Source organism: Garra rufa, chromosome 13, assembly GCF_049309525.1.
Source record: "Garra rufa chromosome 13, GarRuf1.0, whole genome shotgun sequence".
Classification (NCBI taxonomy): domain Eukaryota; kingdom Metazoa; phylum Chordata; class Actinopteri; order Cypriniformes; family Cyprinidae; genus Garra; species Garra rufa.
The window spans coordinates 26,918,448-26,942,264 of record NC_133373.1 but is presented as its reverse complement, the minus strand read 5'-3'; the positions used below and the strand labels follow the sequence as shown (position 1 = coordinate 26,942,264).

The 23,817-nt window shown below is 35.5% G+C and overlaps 1 protein-coding gene across 1 annotated transcript in view; it reads left to right on the top strand.

The window, feature by feature from the left end:
- The window catches only part of rnf144ab (ring finger protein 144ab), a 35,901-nt gene extending 28,277 nt beyond the window's left edge, over window positions 1-7,624 (top strand). The window contains exons 6-8 of the mRNA XM_073816483.1: window positions 1,577-1,724; window positions 3,301-3,390; window positions 6,229-7,624. Of these exons, the coding sequence (XP_073672584.1) occupies window positions 1,577-1,724; window positions 3,301-3,390; window positions 6,229-6,360 (370 nt within the window). The 3' untranslated portion in view covers window positions 6,361-7,624. The remainder of the gene's footprint in view (window positions 1-1,576; window positions 1,725-3,300; window positions 3,391-6,228) is intronic.
- The last annotated feature ends 16,193 nt before the right edge of the window (window positions 7,625-23,817 follow it).

Genomic DNA, 23,817 nt, shown 5'->3' with positions numbered 1-23,817 from the left:
TAGACAGCAACGCTACTGCAACGTTCAAAGCCCAGAAAGGTAGTAAGGACTTTGTTAAAAGAGAATCCGTGTCAGTCTTTTTCGTGTGTACACGAGAGTACCACAATGCATGTGTGTGCATTCCTTTGCTTGCAAACAAGGCGCAGCACATCCGGGTTCTACATCAGAACACTGGGTCCTGCGTTATGCGTGGTACTTGTGAAGTGTCCTCAGCATCAAATCATGCAGTATTCACAGCAGAAATTTTGTTTCTGTGTGTGCACCTCATTATGTAAAAATAAAAATATCGGTATACTTTAAATAGGGGAAAGAAACCAAAGTATGCATACACTTTTTAGAAACACGACTGGTATTCATTTTAGTACAGTTTCTGTTTGGATTTAGTTGAATTTCAGCAAAAAGATGGTGGAAACTACAATTTTCTCAAGTTTCAAGTTTCTCAAATCAAAGAGTTCCACAAGTTTTTCTTATAAATATTATGCACATCTGTTTTCAGCATTGATAAGAAATGTTTCTTGAGCAGGAAATCATCATGTTAGAGTAAAAATTCAGCTTTGCCATCACAAGATTTTTTAATTGTAATATTTCACAATTTTGATCAAATAAACAGCCTTGATGAGAATAAGATGTTCAAAAGCCAAAAAATATCTTACCGACCCCGTACTTTTGAATGTCAGCGTTAACATTAGGGCTGGACGATATGGCCAACGTTTATCACGATATATTTTTAATTTCAGTTGATACAATATAATTCTTATAAAACTATAAAATATTTTTGCAATAAAAATGGTACAAATAAATTCATGTTCACTTTTTATTTGTATTTAGCCTTGATGCAAACAAGAAATGTGAAATCATAAGACTCTCCTTAATAATATTAATATTTTTAACTTAATTAAATCTATTATTCCTATAGATTGAAACAAAAGTGCGTCAGCCAGTATAAAGGATATTAAAAGTGCTCAGAGTTGCTGCAGAAAAAAAAAGAGCAAAAACAAAGAAATGATGGGTTTACTGAAAATGCAAATGCATTCTTTACCAGCAGGAGGCGCTTTTGGAGCGGTAGAAATGGCAGTTTCTCTGGTAGCGGCTGTACACAAAGCAGTGCTGAGCTCATGAACACTACTTTATCAGATAAAATGAAAATGTCATCAAATCCTTTTCTAAAGAGAGTCAGTTCCCTTCAAAAATACATAATTATAAAACACCCACGCTGTGTTTTGATTTTGAAACGTGCAGTGCTTATGTTTATTCAACAAAGTCAGCCACCACAAATAAATCAATGTATGGAAAACACTGATAATGTATGGTAGTGTTTAAAAATCACATCACAGTTATTGAAAAAGAAAATTATATCACAATATATATTGATATTGCATTATTGTCCAGCCCTAGTTTACATCTAAAGCATGTTAGTAAGTTGAAATTTTAGTTTCCTGAAATTTTTTTTCAGAACATTAGGAAAAGTCTTTTCTTATGGAACTAACACTTCAATGTCAAAGATATTCAAATAGCCATGATGTCTCTCAGACCCCAAACAGAACATGATGTTCGGTTCTGTTCTCTCCACTTTCAGCTCCAACATCAAGAGTGAGGACGACGAGGCTCCGATCAAACGCTGTCCTAAATGTAAAGTGTACATTGAGAGAGATGAAGGCTGTGCCCAGATGATGTGTAAAAACTGCAAGCACGCCTTCTGCTGGTACTGCCTAGAGTCATTGGACGTAAGTTGTCCATACAGTTTGACCTGTGTAACTTGTATTTATTGCTAATATTTTAAATGGACCCAAAATTAGCGTTGTTTTTGGCGGCCGGTTTTAATTTTAGTTTTAGTCTAGTCTTTGTGTGAAGCTGTCATTTTAGTTTTTATTAGTTTTAGTCACGTTCATACTCTTTTTAGTCTAGTCAAGTTTTAGTCAACTAAAAGTCTGAGCATTTTAGTCAGAATTACCCATGACTATTTTCGTCTAGTTTTAGTCGACGAAAACTGATGACATTTTCGTCTAGTTTTAGTCAATAAAAATTGTATTTTAGTCTCTTTTTAGTAATGCAATTTTATTTAACCCAGTCAATATAGTATAAGTACATAGTAGTATAGACGAAACCAAAGTTTTCATTTAGCCAAACCCATTTCAAACAAGGTTATCTTATTATATTATTATTACCTTATAGGCTCAAGAATACATCCATTCCAGACATGGAAGAAGAATTCTAATTTGAATTTACAATAAAATCAAATAACAAGCCCCTTGCGCAGGTTTCAAGTGTCATTCACTTTTTAAGAATAAATCATAACGAATAAATATGTACATGTGTAGTTTTGTTCATGTTCATTTTGTAGTAATCTCCGCTTCACAAGCACTTCTAATTAATAATAATATTAGTCAGCTTAACAATATTCTTAATTTACTTTGATCATCTATGCCAACACGAATCATGCTTATATTTTTATAAGTTTATTTACAGATTAATTCATTTATACCTTGTGTAAGTAAAATATTTCTTATGGTTTTCGTAGCACAAATTGATCTCTTTTATGCAACTGTCCAAAAATCGCTTGGGCATCTGGGACTCAAAAGAAACTTTTTCCACCTTTGACCACAAGATGTCATTAGTGTACGTACAACGTGTTGAAAAGCTTTGAATAATGAACCTCTTTAGGATAGAGTTGAGGGGAACGCTTCGAAGAAATGTCGTTTCTTCTTTTTCTCCCAAAGACGAACCCCAGCTGGCCGGCCATCGGTCCGTTTATCTGTGTCAGACTTAACTTCGTTTGTAGTCGTCTTCTAGATAATTCCGCGAGTGGGGCTTGAGAAAGTGACGTCGCCTGCGGTTTAGGCTAAAAGGGATACAGCTCTGGCTACTGGGCATGCGCACATCAATCTAACGTTATAACATTTCGTTTCGTCTCGTTTTCGTCAACAAAAATGAAGAGACATTTTAGCATAGTTTTTATTTTGTAAACCACATTTAATCTCGTTTTTATTCGTCAACGATATTGCATTAAACATTTAATTATAGTCATCGTCACATGACCAGCATTTTCGTTTCGTCTCGTTTTCGTCAGGTGATAAAGGTTCGTCGACGACGATATTTAGTCATAATTTTCGTTGACGAAAGCAACACTACCCAAAAATATCTATACTAATTATCATAAAAGTTGAACTGTATTGTGATGTATTTTTACATATCTTATTCATCCATTTGTGCTTGGTTAGGCCAATATATTGTGGGATTTTCAAAGTGCTGCTTTTCCATGCAACTTAATGTAATGCTAACATCGCTTCTTTGCCTCCTCAGGATGACTTCTTACTGATCCACTATGATAAAGGACCCTGCCGGAACAAACTGGGTCATTCCAGAGCCTCCGTCATCTGGCATCGGACACAGGTATGTACCACATGATCATATGCCTTTAGACTGCAGATCTGAAGTGCTAAACACAAGCTGGCCCATACAATTCACCTGAAATAACCCAGCATTTTCTAAAAGCTTAGAGCGTGATTTATATTTCAATACTAGGGAGATATATGTTTATTACAAGAGTGCCTTATGTCACACTTGCTAATGGCTTACTTTACAGTGCAGGGAGACTGAAGATTTTATTTTATTTATTTATTTATTTATTTATTTATTTATTTATTTATTTATTTATTTATTTTTGCGGGAATAGAGAGAGAGAGAGAGAGAGAGAGAGATGGCTGATCAGTACTACATCAAACTAATAGGCTTTTCAAATTTGATACAATAAATTATACTGCCGTTCAAAAGTTTGGGATCAGTAAGATTTGTAATGTTGTTTTTTTTAAAGAAGTCGTCTGCTCATCAAGGCTGCATTTATTTGATTACAAATACAGACAAAAACAGTAATATTGTGAATATTGCAATTTAAAATAGTGGTTTTGTTTTAATATATTTTAAAATAGTTTATTCATGTGACGCAAAGCTGAATTTTCAGCATCATTACTTCAGCATTCATTGTCACATGATCCTTTAGAAATCATTCTAATATGCTGATTTATAATCAATTTATTAAAAACCGTTATGCTGCTTAATATGTTTTTGGAACCTGTGATACTTTCAGGGTTCTTTGATCGATAAAACATTAAAAAGAACAGCATTTATTTTATTTATTTATTTTTTTGTAAAAATATACACTACCATTCAGTTTGGGGTCAGTAATTTTTCTTTCTTTCTTTCTTTGAAAGAAATTAATACTTTTATTCAGCAAGGATGTGTTAAATTGATTAAATAGTGATAGTAAAGGCTTATATCAGGAAAGTGAATAAATGCTGTCATTTTTAACTTTTTTTATTCATCAAAGAATCCTGAAAAAGTATCACAGGTTTCAACAAAATATTACCCGGCACAACTGTTTCCAACATTGATGATAAATTAGAATGATATCTGAAGAATTATGTAACACTGAAGACTGGAGTAATGGCTGATGAAAATCTCAGCTTTGCATCACAGAAATAAATAATTAAAATAAATAAATAAATAAATAAATAAATAAAAAAAAATAAATATATATATATATATATATTTATTTATTTATTATTTTTTTTTTTTATTATTTTTTATTTTTTTAACGAACAAACAAATATATATATATATTTGTTCGTTCACTGCCCTTCAAAGGTTTGGGATCAGTAAGATTTTTAAAGGTTTTTCTTATGCTCATTAAGGCTGCATTTATTTGATCGGAAAATACAGAAAAACTGTAATATTGTGAAATATTCCAATTTAAACTCTTTTCTATGTGAATATATTTCAAAATGTAATTTATTCCTGTGATATTTTTTTAGCATCATTATTCCAGTCTTCAGTGTTTCATGATCCTTCAGAAATCATTCTAATATGCTGATTTATTATCAATGTTGAAAATGTCGTGCTGCTTAATATTTTGTTGGAACCTGTGATTATTTTATTATTATTTTTTTTAGCGTTTCCAGCATTTATTTAAAATTAGAAATCTTTCGTAACTATATAAACTACCATTTAAAAGTGTGGGGTCACACAATTTTTATTCTTTTCTTTTTTCTTTTTTTTTAAACTTAATACTTTTATTCACCAAGAATGTTAAATTGATTTTAAAAAAGTGATTGCAAAGACCCTGGACCACAAAACCAGTCTTAAGTAGCACCGGTACATTTGTAGCAATAGCCAAAAATAGATTGTATGGGTCAAAATTACAGATTTTTCTATTATGCCAAAAATCATTAGGACACCAAGTAAAAATCATGTTCCACGAAAATATTTAGTCAATTTCCCACCGTAAATATATTAAATCTTAATTTTTTATTAGTAATAAGCATTGCTAAGAACTTAATTTGGACAACTTTCAAGGCGATTTTCTCAATATTTAGATTTTTTTGCACTCTCAGATTCCAGATTTTCAAATATTTGTATCTCAGGCAAATATTATCCTGTCCTAACAAACCATACATCAGTTGAAAGCTTATTTATTCAGCTTTCATGTGATGTAGGAATCTCAATTTTGAAAAATGTACCCTTATGACTGGTTTTGTGGTCCAGGGTCACATATGTAGATTTATTATAGATTTATTATAGATTTATATTTTGAATAAATGCTGTTTTTTTTTAACCTTTTATTAATCAAGGACCCTGAAAGAATCACGGGTTCCAAAAAAAAAAAAAATTAAGCAGCACAACTTTTTCCAGGAATCAGGAATTAAATTTTAAAATGCATTAATACAGAACACCATTGTTTTATACCGTAATAATATTTCACACTATTTTTTTCAGTATTTTTGATAAGTAAATGCAGCCTTGATAAACATAAGAAATCTTTAAAAAACATAAATCTTACGGATCCCAAACTTTTAAATGGCAGTGTATTTATATATTACCATATATAAATTATAGCATGCTTGCTTGTTGACAGTTCAATATTTTTAGAGCTTAGTAGTAGTTTGACTGTCTTTTTATCTCTTTACTAAATCAGTACCAGTAACACTAGGACAGACACCAAGATACCATCACAAAACCATTACTGCCCTCCTGTGGCTGAATGCCATCCGATTTGACCTGTCACAATCACAATCTATTTATAGTATCTAATGTATACTGGTTTAAGATTAGCAAGTTGTTTATCCTACTGTTGTTTTTTTTTTTTTTTTTTTTTTTTTTTTTTTTTTTTTTGTTGTTCCTGTCTTTTTTTTTCTTAACAATTGTGTCTGTCACTTCTGCGACTTCTGTGCCCAGGTTGTTGGAATTTTTGCTGGCTTCGGTCTGCTGTTACTAGTGGCCTCTCCGTTCCTTTTGCTGGCCACTCCTTTCGTCCTTTGCTGCAAGTGCAAGTGTAAACGTGGCGACGACGACCCTCTTCCCACCTAGGCTCCGTTTCAGCTTCGGGAGGTTACGTTCAACTCTTTGACAGAGGATCAGCTGTGATCCCGTCTTGTTCTCCTAAGCACACTTTGCAGGTGCAATGGTAAAAGACTCTGTCCGTGAGACTGCGATTCTGAATATGTTGACTTGCACTGAAAGGTGTTGCAGAGGAGCAGAGAAGCTGATTGGATGAGCCGTTGGAGTTAAACAGATCTGTACTGTTTGGAAGCAAACACTTTTCCTTTGTCCGTTTGTTACACATTGTCTTGTATCTTTTCTCAGCATCACAGTTTCTTCACTTTATGTGGTATTAAGGTTAACTAAGCTTTTTTTGATGTTGTTTATCCTGAGATATAACAGACTTGACAGGAACATATTTCTTGGCAGTGCTTTAATAATTTTCTTGTAGCATAGTCACATAACCTCAATATCTCAGCCAGTTTTTTCAGTCTAATTGCATATGCATGCTGGAGGCTGAGGATGTTTCTCTTTTGTACCTCGCATACAGGGTCTAATGAGCCTTACCCTAACACTTGCTTCTATAGGCTTCCTATATGCTCTTTCTGAACCTTGTTCTTCCATTTGAATCTACTCAGATACTGTACATGCACCATAGACGTAGCAGACGTCACCTGATGCCTTTTTAAAGCTTGTAGGCTTGGGTGTTGCTGAAAGATTTTATTATCCTGGTATCAGACAGTTGGTCTCATATCAATCACTGATTATAACCAAGCTTCCACAAACGTATCATTTAAAGTAAGCTAATATTTTATACTATCACATATTTGTAAATTATGTCATCTACAGATTTTGTTGACATGACACATATGTTGGCTTTTGTTTGTGTTTCCAACCCAGAAGGGTTTTATCCACAACCTGTTAAAGATTCAAATACAACCTGCATTACCATGTGCCTGCCAATTTGGGTCAGAGTAATCAGGCCAGTGAGGCTTAACTTCCTACTTTTTTCAGGTCACTCTCGGAGTTGTTTATTTAATTAATTTATTTTTTGGAGTAATACTTTTGGGAACAATTTGCCAAATGTGATGTGTAAGTCCACATGTTCACTGTCTAGCACATTAATAACTGGTTGATGACTAGGGTACACCTAGTTTTTGTTCTTGTTCTGTTAAATATGCCTTTAATTTTTATTTTTTGTAAACTTTTTTTTTTTTTTTTAGTTAACACTTTTTGTAGCTAACTGTATATATGATGTGTATTTACATGTACATGTTTTTCACCTTTAAATATATTATTATGCTGCAATGCAGTTATCTGACTTTTCTTTTGCATTAGAACAGCTATTTACAGAGTATCTACCTTTTTCTTCAACACAGAAGTAAGCCTATGAGTGAGACTTCCGCTATAGGGAAATAACGAGAAGAATATGTATGAAAATAAAGTGCAGTAAAACTGTTTACACTACAACCCAGTGTGCTCATATTCAAGATGATACATTAAAATAATATGGTGTAATATGGTGTAATATCAAGCAGCAAAACAAGCTGTTTACTACAGCTACAAATAGCTGGACACTGTAAATTTTATGGGTCTGGTTTCCGGTCTCATCAAAGGCGGCTCCCACTCATACAGGAAGAAAAAGGTGGATTTAAAAAAAAAAACTTCTACATTTAAAGAGGGGTGGATACAACATGCAATGTTTCTGTGACTGTCGCAAGTACGTAAATATGGCCACTGGGTGTCTATAGTGTGTTTTTCACAACGCATCATCAGTCGGCCATATTGGCGGCACTGAAGGTAAACAGTGGAACTCAACTGTATGAAACTTGCATATTTTGCTGATTATTGCTGCTGAAAATGGTCAACCATTGTCATGTTTTGGGCTGTACTAATTGGTCAGACCGGGATACATACTATAGACCGCCAAAAGTTATATCAAATCAAGGAGACGAGTGCAAAAAACTGTCTAAGGTAGGGCTGGGCGATATGGAGCAAAAAATATATCTCGATATATTTTGCAATATCTCGATATACTATATATATCTCGATATCTTTACAGGATAAATAACCATGCAAATAATAATGCAATAAACAATAAATAATAATAAATAATAAATAATAATGCAAAAACAAATATGCCAAATTCCAAAGTCTTTTTTTATTGAAACTCAGAGGTAGGCAGTTCAGAACAAAGTACTTCTGCAAATTTTCTTTTGAAAATCCCTGTATACATGTTAAAGCTGCATGATTTTGAATAAAATGAGAATCACGTTTTTTTTTTTTTTTTTTTTTGCTTAAAATAAAGATCACGATTCTGGAGAACTTTTTTATTTTAAAGATTTACCCCTGAACATTAGGTTATCAAACAGAAGTAAAATAGCAGTAAAATAAGAGATAATAAACTTTGCTTTAAATTGAAAGAAATTTAATGAAAAATAATGTAATAATGTACAGAAATAAAAACATTAAAAAAACAAACATACAAAGGTATTATGTCAGAGTAAAGCGATTTAAAGATTCTTAGCTAGAAACACTAGCCTATCAACATTTTATGGCTGTCACCGTCCACTTTGTGGGATGCCCAAGTTTACTTCACCATTTTACAAATAAATCCTAATCTAATCATGACAAACTATATATCTTTGGAAAGGTCTAAGGGTTTCTAAATATATATTAGACATTTTGTTGTGTTACAAATTATAGAGTGCACCTTAAAAATCTACTTCCTAACAGGAGTTCTGACCTTTTTCACAGACATCCTTGTTGCCTTTTTCCCTATTACACTTTAGAACTAATTAGAAATTATATATCAGATGAAAACTTACAATTTCAAAATTCATCCTTTGAAAGCCATTTTAAAATCAAAATCATATTACAAAATGTTTTTGCCCATGAATTATAAAGATTTAAGTTTCAATTCTTCATTTTCACGTCTCTGTTCAAAAATGGGAGTATTAGTTAAAGGTTGTATCAGAGATTTCTAGCCTGAAACATAAAGTGTTAATCGTGACCTTTCATCACGATCCGCTCGCTGCCTGCCCCATAAATTGTCTGTGAAAAAAACGCGTCTCTGTGGTCAGCCTAGGGTCCGAGATATGCCAAAAAAACAATCGGCACTACCAACTTTTCCACACATAAACAAACAGTGTTCCAACCAATCAGCGTCAGGGGTTTGGTGTTGTGGACTTTCGCTCCGCCTCCCTCACATCCCTGCACCAGTAGGAAAGTCCACAACACCAAACCCCTGACGCTGATTGGTTGGAACACTGTTTGTTTATCTGTGGAAAGGTTGGTAGCGTCGATTGTTTTTTTGGCATATCTCGGACCCTAGGCTGACCAGAGAGATGCGTTTTTTTCACAGACAATTTATGGGGCAAGCAGCGAGCGGATCGTGAAGAAAGGTCAGCTGAAATTGACACTTTATGTTTTAGGCTAGAAATCGCTGATACAACCTTTAAGGGGTTAATGGATCGTCATGCTCATAAATGGTTCCATTGCTCTGCTGGTCCATAAATCTGGCACGATCGAAGTACTTCTTTCAATATTCAAAGTGTAAATAGAGACCGAATGTTTCAAGCATGATACAGAGCTATCTACACAACTACACAAGTTATTATAGCCCACTGCCCACATACTAATAACAGCCCAGATATTTTATGTAGCCTAATTAGCGCGCATTGGGGAGTCGCTCTCTAAACGCGGGGTATTAAAATTGCTTTTGAATGCGCGTCCGTGTTATACTTTTGCTTTCGTTTTGATCGCGCGAAAATCTCGGTTTGTGGTGCTAGAAGCTTTGGTCGGCACCAACTTTCAGCATTTACGGCAGTAGACGTCCGACACCTTAAAACCAAAGTATCTCCATATAATGGAGCCAGTTGTCCTTTTTTTTTTTTTTTTTTTTTTGGCGACGAGTTCTGTAGCCTCCGGGCTGGTTGCGGGCGCCGCCATGTTGAATTAGACAACAGGCGAGGGGAGGGGGAACAAAAGTAATGAGGCGGGGGCGAGCACAGCACAGAGAAGGCAAACAGGCAAAGTGGCGAAAATTTAATATAAACATTATATCGATATATACGATATGTCAAGATTCATATCGAGTTTAAAAAAATCTCGATATATTTTAAATATCGAGATATCGCCCACCCCAGTCTAAGGAACAAAAGAAATTTGTGGTTGGCCAATCTGAACCAGGATTTCTAATCATTTTTGGTCAGATAGGTGAAATATTAAGCTATATCTTAGATAATACTGCTTAATACGTATCTATGTTTACCAGCTATTAATTTTAGTTTGTCAAGATATAGCACCCTTTCCTACTTACTTAGTCCCTCTCTATATGATTTAGCAGCTTCCACACGCTTTTTCAGTGGTTTAGACAGCATAAATTAGCAGAACAATGTATTCAGTAGTACATTAAATGGTTACTCCACCCCAAAGTGAAAATTTTGTCATTAATCAATTACCCACATGTTGTTACAAACCCGTTCGTCTTCGGAACACAATTTAAGATATTTTGGATAAAAACCGGGAGCTATGTGGCTGTCCCATAGACTGCCAAGTAAATAACACTGTTAAGGCCCAGAAAAGTATAAAAGACTTTATCAAAATGGTTGCTATCAATAATCTGCTATCAGAGGTTCAACCATAATTTTACGAAGCTACGAGAATACTTTTTGTATGCAAAGAAAACAAAAATAACGACTTTATTTAACAATTCATCTCCTCCGTGTCACCGTAACACAACTTCGGAGAGTATCCTCTGGACGCAAACAGCGTATGCTGTTTTCTGTCAGCTGTGTCCCGTAGATACGCTGTTTCGTTCGAATCAAAGCGTAAATAGACGTCGAAAACATATCCGCATGTCGCAGCTGACAGTGAACAGCATATGCTGTTTGTGTTCAGGTGATACTATTCAAAATGGCGGTACGGTGACGCGGAGGAGACAAATAAATTGTTGAATAAAGTCGTTATTTTTGTTTTCTTTGCGTGCAAAAAGTATTCTTGTAGCTTCATAAAATCCCGGTTTAAATCCAAAATATCTTAAATTGTGTTCCGAAAACAACATGGGGGTAAGTGATTAATGACAAAATTTTCATTTTGGGGTGGAGTAACCCTTTAACCCTGGGTACGGGGTACATCGGGTAACTGACCAACTTATGACATACGTTCAAACCCTCCATTAAACATCTGTTAGCCATAACACAGCATTTTCACACTGCAAAAGTTTTACAGAACGGGTTTAGGTGCTAACCCCGCCTCTAAATTAAATGTTTCTTTACCCGCGGTCGAAAGAGGGGTTTAGAATGCAGTCAGGTTAAGCTTGGTGTGAAAAGCCCTCGCCACTTCTCAAATGATTGAAAATGTTATCATAAATCCATGTCAAAGACTATAGAATACCCAAGACATGTCACTCGTGTAGTTTTGAATGGGGAAAAATGCAACGTTCGTAATGGCCGAGAAGTGAAAGAGCCAATCGTTGATTAGTAAAGTCAGCGCGTCACTGCAGCTGCCGTTAGAAGTCCCGGTTGCTATAGAAACGATCGGCGCTCTAAGACGTGCGCTCAGTACTGCGCATGCGCACTGGCTCATTTAGCCGGAAAAATAAGCGTATTTTAACGCTATTGGAGCACAAGGAACCATATTTGTGAGGTAGTTCTTGTTGGATTTCTTTGGAGATTTAAAATATGAAATTTAACCCTAAACTTGGTGAACAGTTTTGGAGAATTTGATGTTTCCCCATTCAAAGAGATAGGAGCTGCACTTGCCTGCCCGAGAGGCGTTTCAAAGATGGCCGCCGAGTGACATGATTTGTCTTAAAGGGACTTTGATCCATGTGAAGTCTCACACGAACTTCCATAGTTTTCCATCCATCCTAAATACTCGATCAAACATGTCAACGTCCATCTTTTGAAGAGCGTGAGAGGTTTCGCTGGGGTTCTGCTGCAGCATCTGGTGGGAAGCCGAAGGGCCGTGGCTGACCGAGCAGAGGGGCTCTCGCGGGGCCAGTGGGCATCTGCCTCGACCCGCTACACTTCACCCTCCAGCATCATATATTCATGCGCTGCTCCCCCCGCACCATCTGTGTCCACGCTCACCAGCGGTTCGCACACGAGCTCTGGTGACACGCAGGACGGGCAGAGCAGGGGTAGGGCATGGCCGCGCTACAGCAGACTGCGGAGCACTAGGCTGTGCCAACACGTAGGAAAGCGAGAGACAGCAGCACAGCTGTCTTCCTGTCACTACACTCGCTTGGATGTTAAATTAGAGTTGTGACTGTGAGCATGTGTCCGGAACGCTTGTTTCAGAGTTTCAATGCAAAGTAAAGTCTACTTGTGCTTTTATTCAGCTGCACTGCATGTCTTCAGCCACAAGATGGTATGACTGACTCACTTTTTTAGCTTTTATGTGTGAAGTCAGCAGTCTAAAGCCATTCACTTCCATTGCTCAAGTTTTGCTTTATATAATAATGTAGAAACACCATCAGTTTTGGTTTTCTGCGTGTGACCCGCTGCTTTCACTATCTCTGACCAGACCTCACTTTCCTCCGTCATGTGCCCCATCCGAGCAGCTGAGACCCAGCGGCTCGCTGGCAGGTGTTGGTCCTCCTGTCGGCCGCAGCTAAGGGAACTTCGCTGGGCCTTTGTGCCCGCTTCAGCCTGGCTCTGCCGTCCCGCTGGCAGATGGCATCAAGCTGCGGGCGCCTCTCCCAACTATAATTACCAGCTTCAGCTACAGATGGAGACAAGCAGGCGCGATGGTCCCTGTATCCTCTGTGGCCTTCACCAACCTCCGCAGTCTGCCCTGAAAAGCCTAAACAGGCCTGCTGCTAGGACAAACCACCACACACTTCACCAACTGCTAAAGTGTCTGTGAGCTTCCTGCAGATTAAATACTGTGTAGATGTTCCATCGTTAGTGTAATATCAGATGCGCACTGTTAGCTTAGTATTATTGTTATTAACACAAATTAATGTAAACTCTAAGATGAAAGTAGCACTATTTTAGCAGCTTCTCAACTAGTTGAAGCGGTATAGGCATTCATTCTTTATTGTATTGCATCTTTCGTTGTAATTACTTTTGATTGAGTTACTTTTTGTTGTTGTTGTGGAAAGCAAATTCAGATAGATTCCATTTTTAGTTCATAGGCCTATATCTAAAATACTAAAGTTGAACAGTGTTTATGTAGAAATATTAAGTCAGAAATCTGTAGTGGTACTATTTATTTAGGTAGATACTAAACTGATGAGTTTTAAAATAGTGACATTTTGACTATTTTGATTTTGTACTTCTTTGAAGTTACTTCACCATCAGTCAGTCTTATTAATGTTAACTAAAACTAAAATTGTAAAAGTTTTTTAAAGATTGAAATTAAGCTGAAAGTTTTTGTTAGTTTTTGTAAGTACTAAATTTACTAAAGCAATAAGCTGAAATAAAAATACAGGTAAATGTTTTAAAAATTAAATAAAAAACTACAATTAAAAAGAACTGAAAATAAAAAGTAATTTAAAATATGAATAAATATTATAATAGTACATTAAAAAGCACAGCTAAAATTAAAAAGAAAACTGAAAAAAGTAAAAAAAAAAAAAGTTATTTAAAATATTAATAAATACTATAATAGTATATTAAAATGCACAACTAAAATTACAAATAAAAAAGTAATTCAAAATTTTTGTATTTACCATAAAAAACAAAGTTAAAAAGTAATTTAAAATATTAACAAATACTATAATAGCATATCAAAAAGCACAACTAAAATTAAAAAGAAAACAGAAAAAAGTAATTCAAAACATTATTAAATACTATAATAGTATATTAAAAAGCATAAACAAAATTAAAAAGTAATTCAAAATATTACCAAATACTATAATAGTATAAAAAACACAACTAAAATCAAAAAGAAAACAGAAAAAGTACAAAGGTAATTCAAATTATTAATAAATACTATAATGGTATATTAAAAAGCACAACTAAAATTTAAAAGAAAAAAAGTAATTCAAAATATGAATAAATACTATAATAGTATATTAAAAAGCACAACAAAAATAAAGAAAACTGAAAAAAAGTGATTTAAAATATTATTAAATACAGTAATAGCATATTAAAAAAGCATAAATAAAATTGAAAATAAAATAAAAAAATAAAAAGGAATTCAAAATATTAACAAATACTATAATAGTATATCAAAAAGCACAACTAAAAGAAAACAGAAAAAGTACAATAGTAATTCAAATAATGAATAAATACTATAATAGTATATTAAAAAGCACAACTAAAATTAAAAAAGAAAAACAGGAAAAAGGAAATTCAAATTATTAATACAAACCATAATAGTATATTAAAAAGCACAAGTAAAATAAAAGCATATATAAAATTAAAAAGAAAACTAAAAAAGTATAAAAAATAAATAAAACAATAAAAAAGTTATTCAAAATATTAACAAATACTATAATAGTATATTAAAAAGCACAACTAAAATAAAAAAAAGTTATTCAAAATATGAATAAATGCTATAATAGTATATTAAAAGCACAACTAAAATGAAAAAGAAAACAGAAAAAAGTTCACTCATTCTAAATATGAATAAATACTATAATACATTAAAAAGCACAACTGAAATGAAAAAAAGTTTAAAAAAAAAAGTCATTCAAAATGTTAATAAATACTAAAGTAGTATATTAAAAACACAACTAAAATGAAAAAGAAAACTGAAAATAAAAAAAAAGTAATTCAAAATATTAATATTTTAATATTATATAAACAATACATACTACTGTATAAAACGCTGTTATCAGTGCTTGGTGTTTACATTCTTCTTCTCTTCTTTCTCTTGTCTCCACCAGAGAAAGGTTACCACTATCAGACATCCTTTAATGTCTGAGCTCCTTTCCCTCCAAACTAAGCACTCCCCCACTCTGTCCACATCCAATCTCTGTTGAAGGTCACACAGTCATCGGCTCCTGGTGCAATGAAAGCATGATGAGATCTGTCCTTGATGACCAACTGACCTTCACTGATCACACTGAAACAACTGCCCAGTCCTGCTACTTCACACTGTAACACAGCACAAGGTATTTCCAGTTCTTTTGCAACCTTATCCCATCTGACTTATGGTTAAGGCTTTTATCTCATTACTAGCAGGTTGTTATTCACTTTTCACTGTCTGCATGTTCGCTCAATCCCTTACATGGATAAAGTGCAGGGCTGCATCCCAGTTCTTGTACACTAAAATGTACTTTTGAATCTGAACTGAATCTAGCTTGGCAAACACTAATTCTAATCTTATATACACTTTAGGTTGCATATGTCAACTGGGCACATGCTTTTTCTTGTATCTCACCATGAGCTTCCCGTTGTGGCCAGAATCAGATTCAAGATTTTTCCGGCCTACAATGGAGCCAATGATTATCTACAAGCCATATATTCCCAGCTGGACTACACCGATCAGCTAATTCTGGTAAGAGCAGCATTTTATTTCACCCACATGAAAACCTACTACGAACCATGCTTGTTAACCAAATCTGGCGGAACTGTGTCCTTTCTGGTTGTTTCCTTTCTGACTGTGGCCAAGTATTTTATTTTGAATCTTGCGACATGATCTTAATGCACATTGCAGCTCGTTGAGATGCATCTGCGTGTATGTGAAAGTGTTTTAAAGTGTGCCTAGACTAGCGGGAGTTGGGTTAGTTCTCATGCCCAGCTGGCTCTTCTCTGAATCAGACATGGCTCTGCAGTAACAGATGGGTACTCTGGGGAGACTTAGAGAGAAACACGCCTCACATATCAGACACTCTCTGCTCTAGATCCACACTACTCTCAAGATTGCCCCTCGGTCCTTGAGGGAAACCGCTATTCAACATTACTCCATTAACTCATTAATATATTAAATATGACATTACTAACTGGATAGTTTGCGTCAGCACTTTGGGGAGACTGCAGGTGGAGTGACTTTTATTAGGCTGCTGTAAGCGACTGTGCATCCATAAACCCCATCCCTGAGCAGCGTTAATCACGGCAGAGTAATTACTAACACTAATGTTCGTTATATCGTGTATCATTATGATTTTAATTAAAACATGCTATTGACGCACATGACCAGGAAAAAGGTGCAGAATGTAACAATGGTTTTTTTTTAAAGGAAATAGTAAGATTACTCTCATGACAACTCTCTAAGAGTTTAGCATGGTAATGTAAAGTAGCATTGTTAAAGTGCTCCTATAATGCCATTTGAAATATTGGCTTTCATGCAGTGTGTAATGTAGCTGTATGTAACTCTGAAAGTTACTTTTAAAAGTAATGCGTTACAATATTGCATTACTCTCTAAAAAATTAACTAATTACTTTTTAGTAACTTTTTAAATCTTGGCAGGGCTTGCTTGTTTGTTTTTAATATAAGAAGTTCTATTTTTGACAAATGTAAAAGTTCTTTCACACCAAAAGTGAAATGAATAGTAAATGTCAGTTTATCTAAAGTAATTTTTACTTATTAGTGTGGTTGAATTAAAGGTTCCAGAGAATGCATTGATAAAATATTTTAAATTGTTCTCTGATATCTACATAGAAGGTATATGGCATAGGAAAGGGCAAAAATTCTCCAGGAACAGTTTTACAGGCCCATTTACAACCCTAGGATTTGTCCCTAGAATGAAATGCTCTGTCACGGAGCCCGAGCCGCTATTAATATGCAGGTCATTGAAACTGCCGTTTTTTATGCACATCATTTTACTTTCACTTTTGAGATTTGCAAATGCACATGCTCTGTGTAACTTTATACTACAGCGGCAGTACTTACCACATATTTTACAAGTTTAGATGCTTGTTAGTGATGCTCAAGATCTGTAAATCATTCGTCATCTTCCGTGCAGTCATCTCTCCTTACTCTGTTTATGTGGTAAGTGAAATCTTTTGAACTGCAATGTAACAGGCTACTGCGAGCAAGAAGCTAACTGTGTCCTTTTAGTGGCTCGCCTTATTTTATTAGAATGCGTTATTTGTTTTCCATGCCTTTCTGAGTACAGACACCAACCCATCCCTGCACTTAACATCCTCTGCACAACCTGGAACACTACATTTATTTCCGTGATCTGCCATTTTCGCTAATGTCCTCGCTTTGTTTTTTTCACAATAGGCTAGATATATAGCCTGTTGGGGGAGTGACTATTAATGATCACGACTATAACGTCATAGTCTGTGTTATGGTAGGATTAGCCTATTTTTCATTGGTCTTTTGCAAACACCATATTTAGATAAGGAGGAGGAAACAATGGTGTTTGAGACTCATGGTACAGTGCCTTGCGAAATTATTCGCAAGTTAAACTACTTTAAATTACTTTTTTTCCAATATATACTACACTCCCTACTCCATAATGGCAAAAAAAATAGGTTTTTAACATTTGTGCAAATTTATTAAAAATAAAAAACTGAAAAGATCCCGTTGCATAAGTATTCATACCCTTTTCTGGGACACTCGAAATTTAGCTCAGGAGCATTCATATTGCTTCTAGATGTTACTGCACTTTGAGTGGAGTTAAACTGTGGCAAATTAATTCATTTGAATGAGTATGATTTAGAAAGGCACACACCTCTCCGAAAAGGTCTAACAGCTGAAAATGCATTTCAGAGCAAAAACCAAGTCCTGATGTCAAGATAACTGCCTGTAGAGCTCAGTGACAGACTTGCATTAAATGCAGATGTGCAAAGCTAAATTTGTAAAATTTACACTCCATACACCATAATAATGACAAAGCAAAAACCAGATTTGCAAATTTATTAAAAATAAAACACTGAAATAAGTACATTGCATAAGTATTCATACACTTAACTCAGTACATAGTTGAAGCACCTTCACAGCCTCAAGTCTTTTTGGGTATGATGTGACAAGCTTTGCACATCTGCATTTGGCAATTATCTGCCATTCTTTGTCTCACCTTTTCACCTCTCAAGCTCTGTCAGCTTGGATGGGGGCTGGCAGACATTTTCTAGAGTCCTAGTTGTTCCAATCGTCTTCCATTATGGATAATGCTTCTGTGAACCTTCAATGCAGCAGATTTTTTTCTCAACTCTTCCCTAGATCATTGCCTTAACGCAAGTCTGTCACTGAGCTCTACAGGCAGTTATCTTGACCTCAGTTTTTGCTCTGATATGCATTTTCAGCTGTTAGACCCTTTCTGAGAGGTGTGTGCCTTTCTAAATCATACTCATTCAAATGAATTTGCCACAGTTTAACTCCACTCGAAGTGTAGTAACATCTAGAAGCAATATGAATGCTCCTGAGCTAAATTTCAAGTGTCCCAGAAAAGGGTATGAATACTTATGCAATGGGATCTTTTCAGTTTTTTATTTTTAATAAATTTGCACAAATGTTAAAAACCTATTTTTTGCTTTGCCATTATGGAGTAGGGAGTGTTGATTGATGTGGGAAAAAAGTAATTTAAAGTAGTTTAACATAAGGCAGCAACATAACAAAATGTGGAAAAAATGAAGGGGTATGAATAATTTCGCAAGGCACTGTATGTCATGTCCATCTACAGAAAAGTTATTATTCAACTATGCCATGGTAAATACAGTTTTCCATTCTATGGCACCTTTAAATCTTAGAAGGTCAGCAGCCAAGTTAACATTGGTTAAAGGGGCTATATGCAATTTTCTGAAATTTAAACTCGCGACTGACACCTGTGGCCAAAAAACGGAACTGCTCTTCCTTTCTGCTCGCTCTCGCACGTGCTCGTACGTGCACACTTCACAAGTCATCCACTGCAAAGAAGTCAACATTATGTTTACAGAGGTAAGAACAGTCAAATACATATATTGTTTGAGAAACTAAGTTTGTTTGCAATATATATGACACAACAAAATGCACAGTAGTGCTTCGGAGTTATATAGTAATAGTGTTTGTATATTTCAGTGTTTGTTTTGATTACATCTTGATTACATCAAGTTTATGTAATCATTTGGGTTTATTGTTCACAATATAAATCTTTTGTGGTGTTTTGACTAATTTTCTGCTACGTTTCCGACTTGAATACATGAGACATTGTAATAAGAAACGCCCGACTCAAGTTTCCCAGGTGCGCTTGAAGGCAGCATAAGTCATGTGCTTGTCAGAATGTATGAGTCATGTTAATACACTCTTTCCGTAAAAACACGCAAAAACGCAGAATGAATAACTAAAACATAAAGAATTCATAAAATTGTATTACAATAATGTCCTCATGTCCTTTCAAGGACAAATCAACTTATGTTATAAATAAAATAGTCAGTGTTTGATTTACTTTCACATAAAAAAAAAAAAAATGTCAAAAATGTTATTTTACCCTGGACCACAAAACCAGTCATAAGGATAACATTTTTTGAAATTGAGATTGATACATTATCTAAAAGCTGAATAAATAAGCCATTCATCCATATATGGCAGAGATGCTATTTGAAAATCTGGAATCTGACAGTGCAAAAAAAAAAAAAAAAAATCAAAATATTGAGAAAATCGCCTTTAAAGTTGTCCGAATTAAGTTCTTAGCACTGCATATTACTAGTCAACAAATAAGTTTTGATATATTCATGTTAGGAAATTTACAAAATATCTTCATTGAACATGATATTTACTTAAAAATTGATTATTTTGACCCATACAATGTACAAATACACCTATGCTACTTAAGATTGGTTTTGTGGTCCAGGTCACATTTTAGGCTGAGTAAAAGTTAAATAAATGTACAATTAACAAAATGTAATGAATATAAATAAAAAACCCTGACTAAATTTAAAGGATGTTTTCATAAAAAGGCAAAAACTATGACCAAAGCAAAAACAAAAACAGCGAAAAGACATTTCAACACTGCTCTTGAGGGAGTTTTCCCATCCATCCTATCTGTCACAGTATCTGCTCGGTGAGGCAACAGTGCTGGGACGGCCATGGCTAATGGGGGCTGCAGCAGGTCAGGTCAGTTTGGAGAAGGAAACATTGGGGAAGAGAGGTAGAGGTGACCTTCTTACTGTACCATTTTAGCCTGTCCAGGCCGGTGCGGTAGAAGGGATGTGTCCGTGGGGAGAGTCAGACAGATGCTGTTTCTCTCACTCTCTCTCTTTTTCGCCCTGTGGGTGAGACAGAGTGCAGTCTGGCCCGTGCAGCTGCCACCCGCACCATCCGGAGCCTCTTCTGCCTGCTTCTCCTCGATGACCTACACACTAAACTTCACTTTTGCTGGGACCACACCAGTTCAGGCAAGAAGAGCTTTAGGAATGTAACCAGAGCTTCAAATAAGCATCTTTATTGACAGATCGTCTATTGACATCCGTGTGCGCTTGTGTGCGAGTGTCAATGATGAGTGAGTGAATGAATGTATGGGCGAAGGGGGTTGGGAAAGAGAGCCAAAAGGGAGGGGAGGCTTCATACCAGCTGCTAAACATGACATTTCCTGGCTGGGCCTTCGGTCCCCAGCAGGGGCGACATCTGTGTGCCTGCCTTTCATCCCCCTCTGCTCCTCAGGCAAGATGGCTGAACTACCTGCAACAGGGCACAGGCCCCAGAGACAGCCAGCACTCTCTACTCCAGCCAGCCAAAGCCTCTCCCAGCTGGGCTCCTGTTGCCTGGGGCCTGTAGCCCAGGCACCCAGCTGCAGTGTCTACCCTTCCCCTGGCCCTGTTTGATCCTCCGCCCGCAGTCCCTCTGTACACACACCAGTCACCTCCAGCCCTCGGAGGAAAGATCATGCTGGCTTCGCACCTCTGAGCTGTTCAAGCTGGAATTAGAGGTTTTTGGTCTTGTGGGAGCTATATTTGTACATAGCATGCTTGCTTCATTGCTAACTTGACATGCTACTATTTTTTCAGTAGCATGGCAGTGGCTCAAGTGATTGGTTCCTAATAACAAACTACTTTTTCCAACAAGTAGCATTGTAGAGAGACAAAACATATTCTTTTGTAGCTGTGTTTCTTTTGCAGAATGCTGTTCAAAATTCCCACTGTTATATAGTGTCAGAAAGTCTGATCATTTCAGGGAATTCAGACATAAACCAGATGAACAAGAAACAGTTCACTGATTGTGCCTAAGTCTCTGTTCCGAAGTTCTGTGTCTGAAATCAGTTACTGTCTGAGTACTGCATTTAATAAAGAACTGCTCGACTGTTCTAGACTGCTGGTCTCCTATAATGTCAGCCACATCATTGTTATTAAATTATATAAATATAATATAAAGTGATATATATTATGACTTATTAAAAAATACTGTAAAAACTGTAATATTGTGAAAAATTAGTACAATTTAAAATAACTGATTTCTATTTTAATATATATTTGAAATGTCATGTATTCATGTAAGCTAAATTTTCAGCATTACTCTAGTCTACAGTGTTACATGGTCTTTCAAACCTGCTCAAGAAACATTTTTATTGTTATCAGTATTGAAAACAGCTGTACTGCTTAATTTGTTTTTTATTTGATGACTTTTTAACTTTGTTTGAACTGTTTTAAATGATGCGTAGCTTGTAGCGTGGCAATCCACAATTCCAAACGAGTTTCTTCAACACTGGTTCAGTGTAAACCCAAATGTTGTCTTTACTAAGTAATCTTGACTAAACTAAACATTTTGGGCCCATAAATCAAAACCAAAGTTTGTGTAACTTGTTTACCTACACTGTAAACCCAAATGTTGTCTTTATTTAAAAAATGAAGTAATCTTAACTAAACATTACTTTAAATCAAAACACAATGTTTGTCTAACTTGTTTACCTACAAAATATGTAAACTTAAGATTTCAAGTGCTATCAACTTAAAATCTATTGTGATTGGCTGTGCAAGCAGTTCTGCCTGGCAACAAAAGAACTAATGCACTGATTGGTAGATAATGACAAAAAGCAGGTCTCTTCATTTTGTCAAAAAAAAAAAACAGATCTCTCAAGACCTCAGCTTCTTCACTTACCAGTTTGACTTAATTTTATACAAAAGTTCTTGTTGAGACTTAACAGAGGTTTAGATGTTAATGCTTTAGTGAAAAGTTAAAGTTTAGTCAAGTTTGATGTCACCGTGATAGAGATCAGTGTTTGCTTAATTGTGCTTTCAAGCCTTGATTTCTTATTAGTTTTTCTGCATTAACTTCGTCTTTCTAAACCACATTCCTTAAAACAAGAAGAAATCTGATCCGATGATAGCCAATGGCTATCATGTAATAGTTTTATTCACCAGTCTCTTTGAGAGGTTAACCTACATTAGCTACAGTGTATGTTAGTACGCATTAATAGTATGAAATGTTGAAAAGTTAAGTGAACTTATTTAAGTACAATACAGTATATGACCAACAAATCAAATTAAATTTAAGTAGAGTGTACAAGCGTGTAAGTGGACTTAACATACAAGTTTTAGGACACCCATTACTCAGGTCAATTGATGGAATGAGTTTACTCAATCAGTTGAGTTGAGTCAGGGTTTTCAGGATTTAGGCGGATTCTCTCTTGCAGACTCACAGTGCAAAACAAAACAACAGTCACGAATTACGCCTGTTTCACACATACTCTGTCTGCAGTGCGTATGCAGTCCGTGTGCGTTACGTATGCGGTGCAGAAGCAGCACGGACTCATTTTGCTTTCACACAAGACGCGTTTGCAGTCCGTTCCTGATCCGCGGCTGTTTACTACAAACACAACAAGAGATGCTCCGATCAGCATTTTTGGGGCCGATCACCGATTACCGATCACCAAGATCATGATCTGCCGATCGCCGATCACTGCCGTTCACAGAATGGCAGAGGAATGGGAATCTTTGATCTATAATCTAGCAGAGTTTGCACCATTTGTAGAAATGAAACTAACTCTAAATTAACTATATTGGGGGGAAAAATAACTGTAGAAATAGGCTACAGTCAAGATCTTGAAGAACCACCAAGTTAGGGTTGTAGACGATAGTACAGTGTATCGATGATAGTTAGAGATATCGCCAATTGCTGATGCCTTTGACGATAGCAAGACTCAAAAAGGTGCCTAACTTTAGCGATGCAGTGCAGAGAGTCGGTTCTAGGATGCTTCAGAAACTTGCCGTGGTATAAACACACGCATAGAGTGGCTACATGCAAGAGATTTTATTCATCATACAGTGTAGATAGATAAACTGATTATAACGTGAGTGTTTTTAAAGTGCATCTCTCACTAGACTAGGCTACACTAGTTAGTGATGAAGTTCTTTGATAATGTAAATGTTCTTTGCTTGTTATTTGTAGCTGCTTTTTAAGATGATGTAAGGATTATATTATCCAGCATTGCACAGTCATTAGGATAAAGGTAGTAAAATGTGGTTTAGGCTGAATTAAATACGATATATCAGAATCTGTCTGTATATAGGAAACATAAACATTCACCTCAGTAACATCTATATGCGTTCATTAGAATTACGATGCGATAAAATGGCGCTAAACATACGCACGTGAATTACACAGGCACCGTTTCTATTCTGTATGAATTGAACTACAACATGAACTGATGACAACAATCAGACATACAGCGGTAACATTATTGCAATA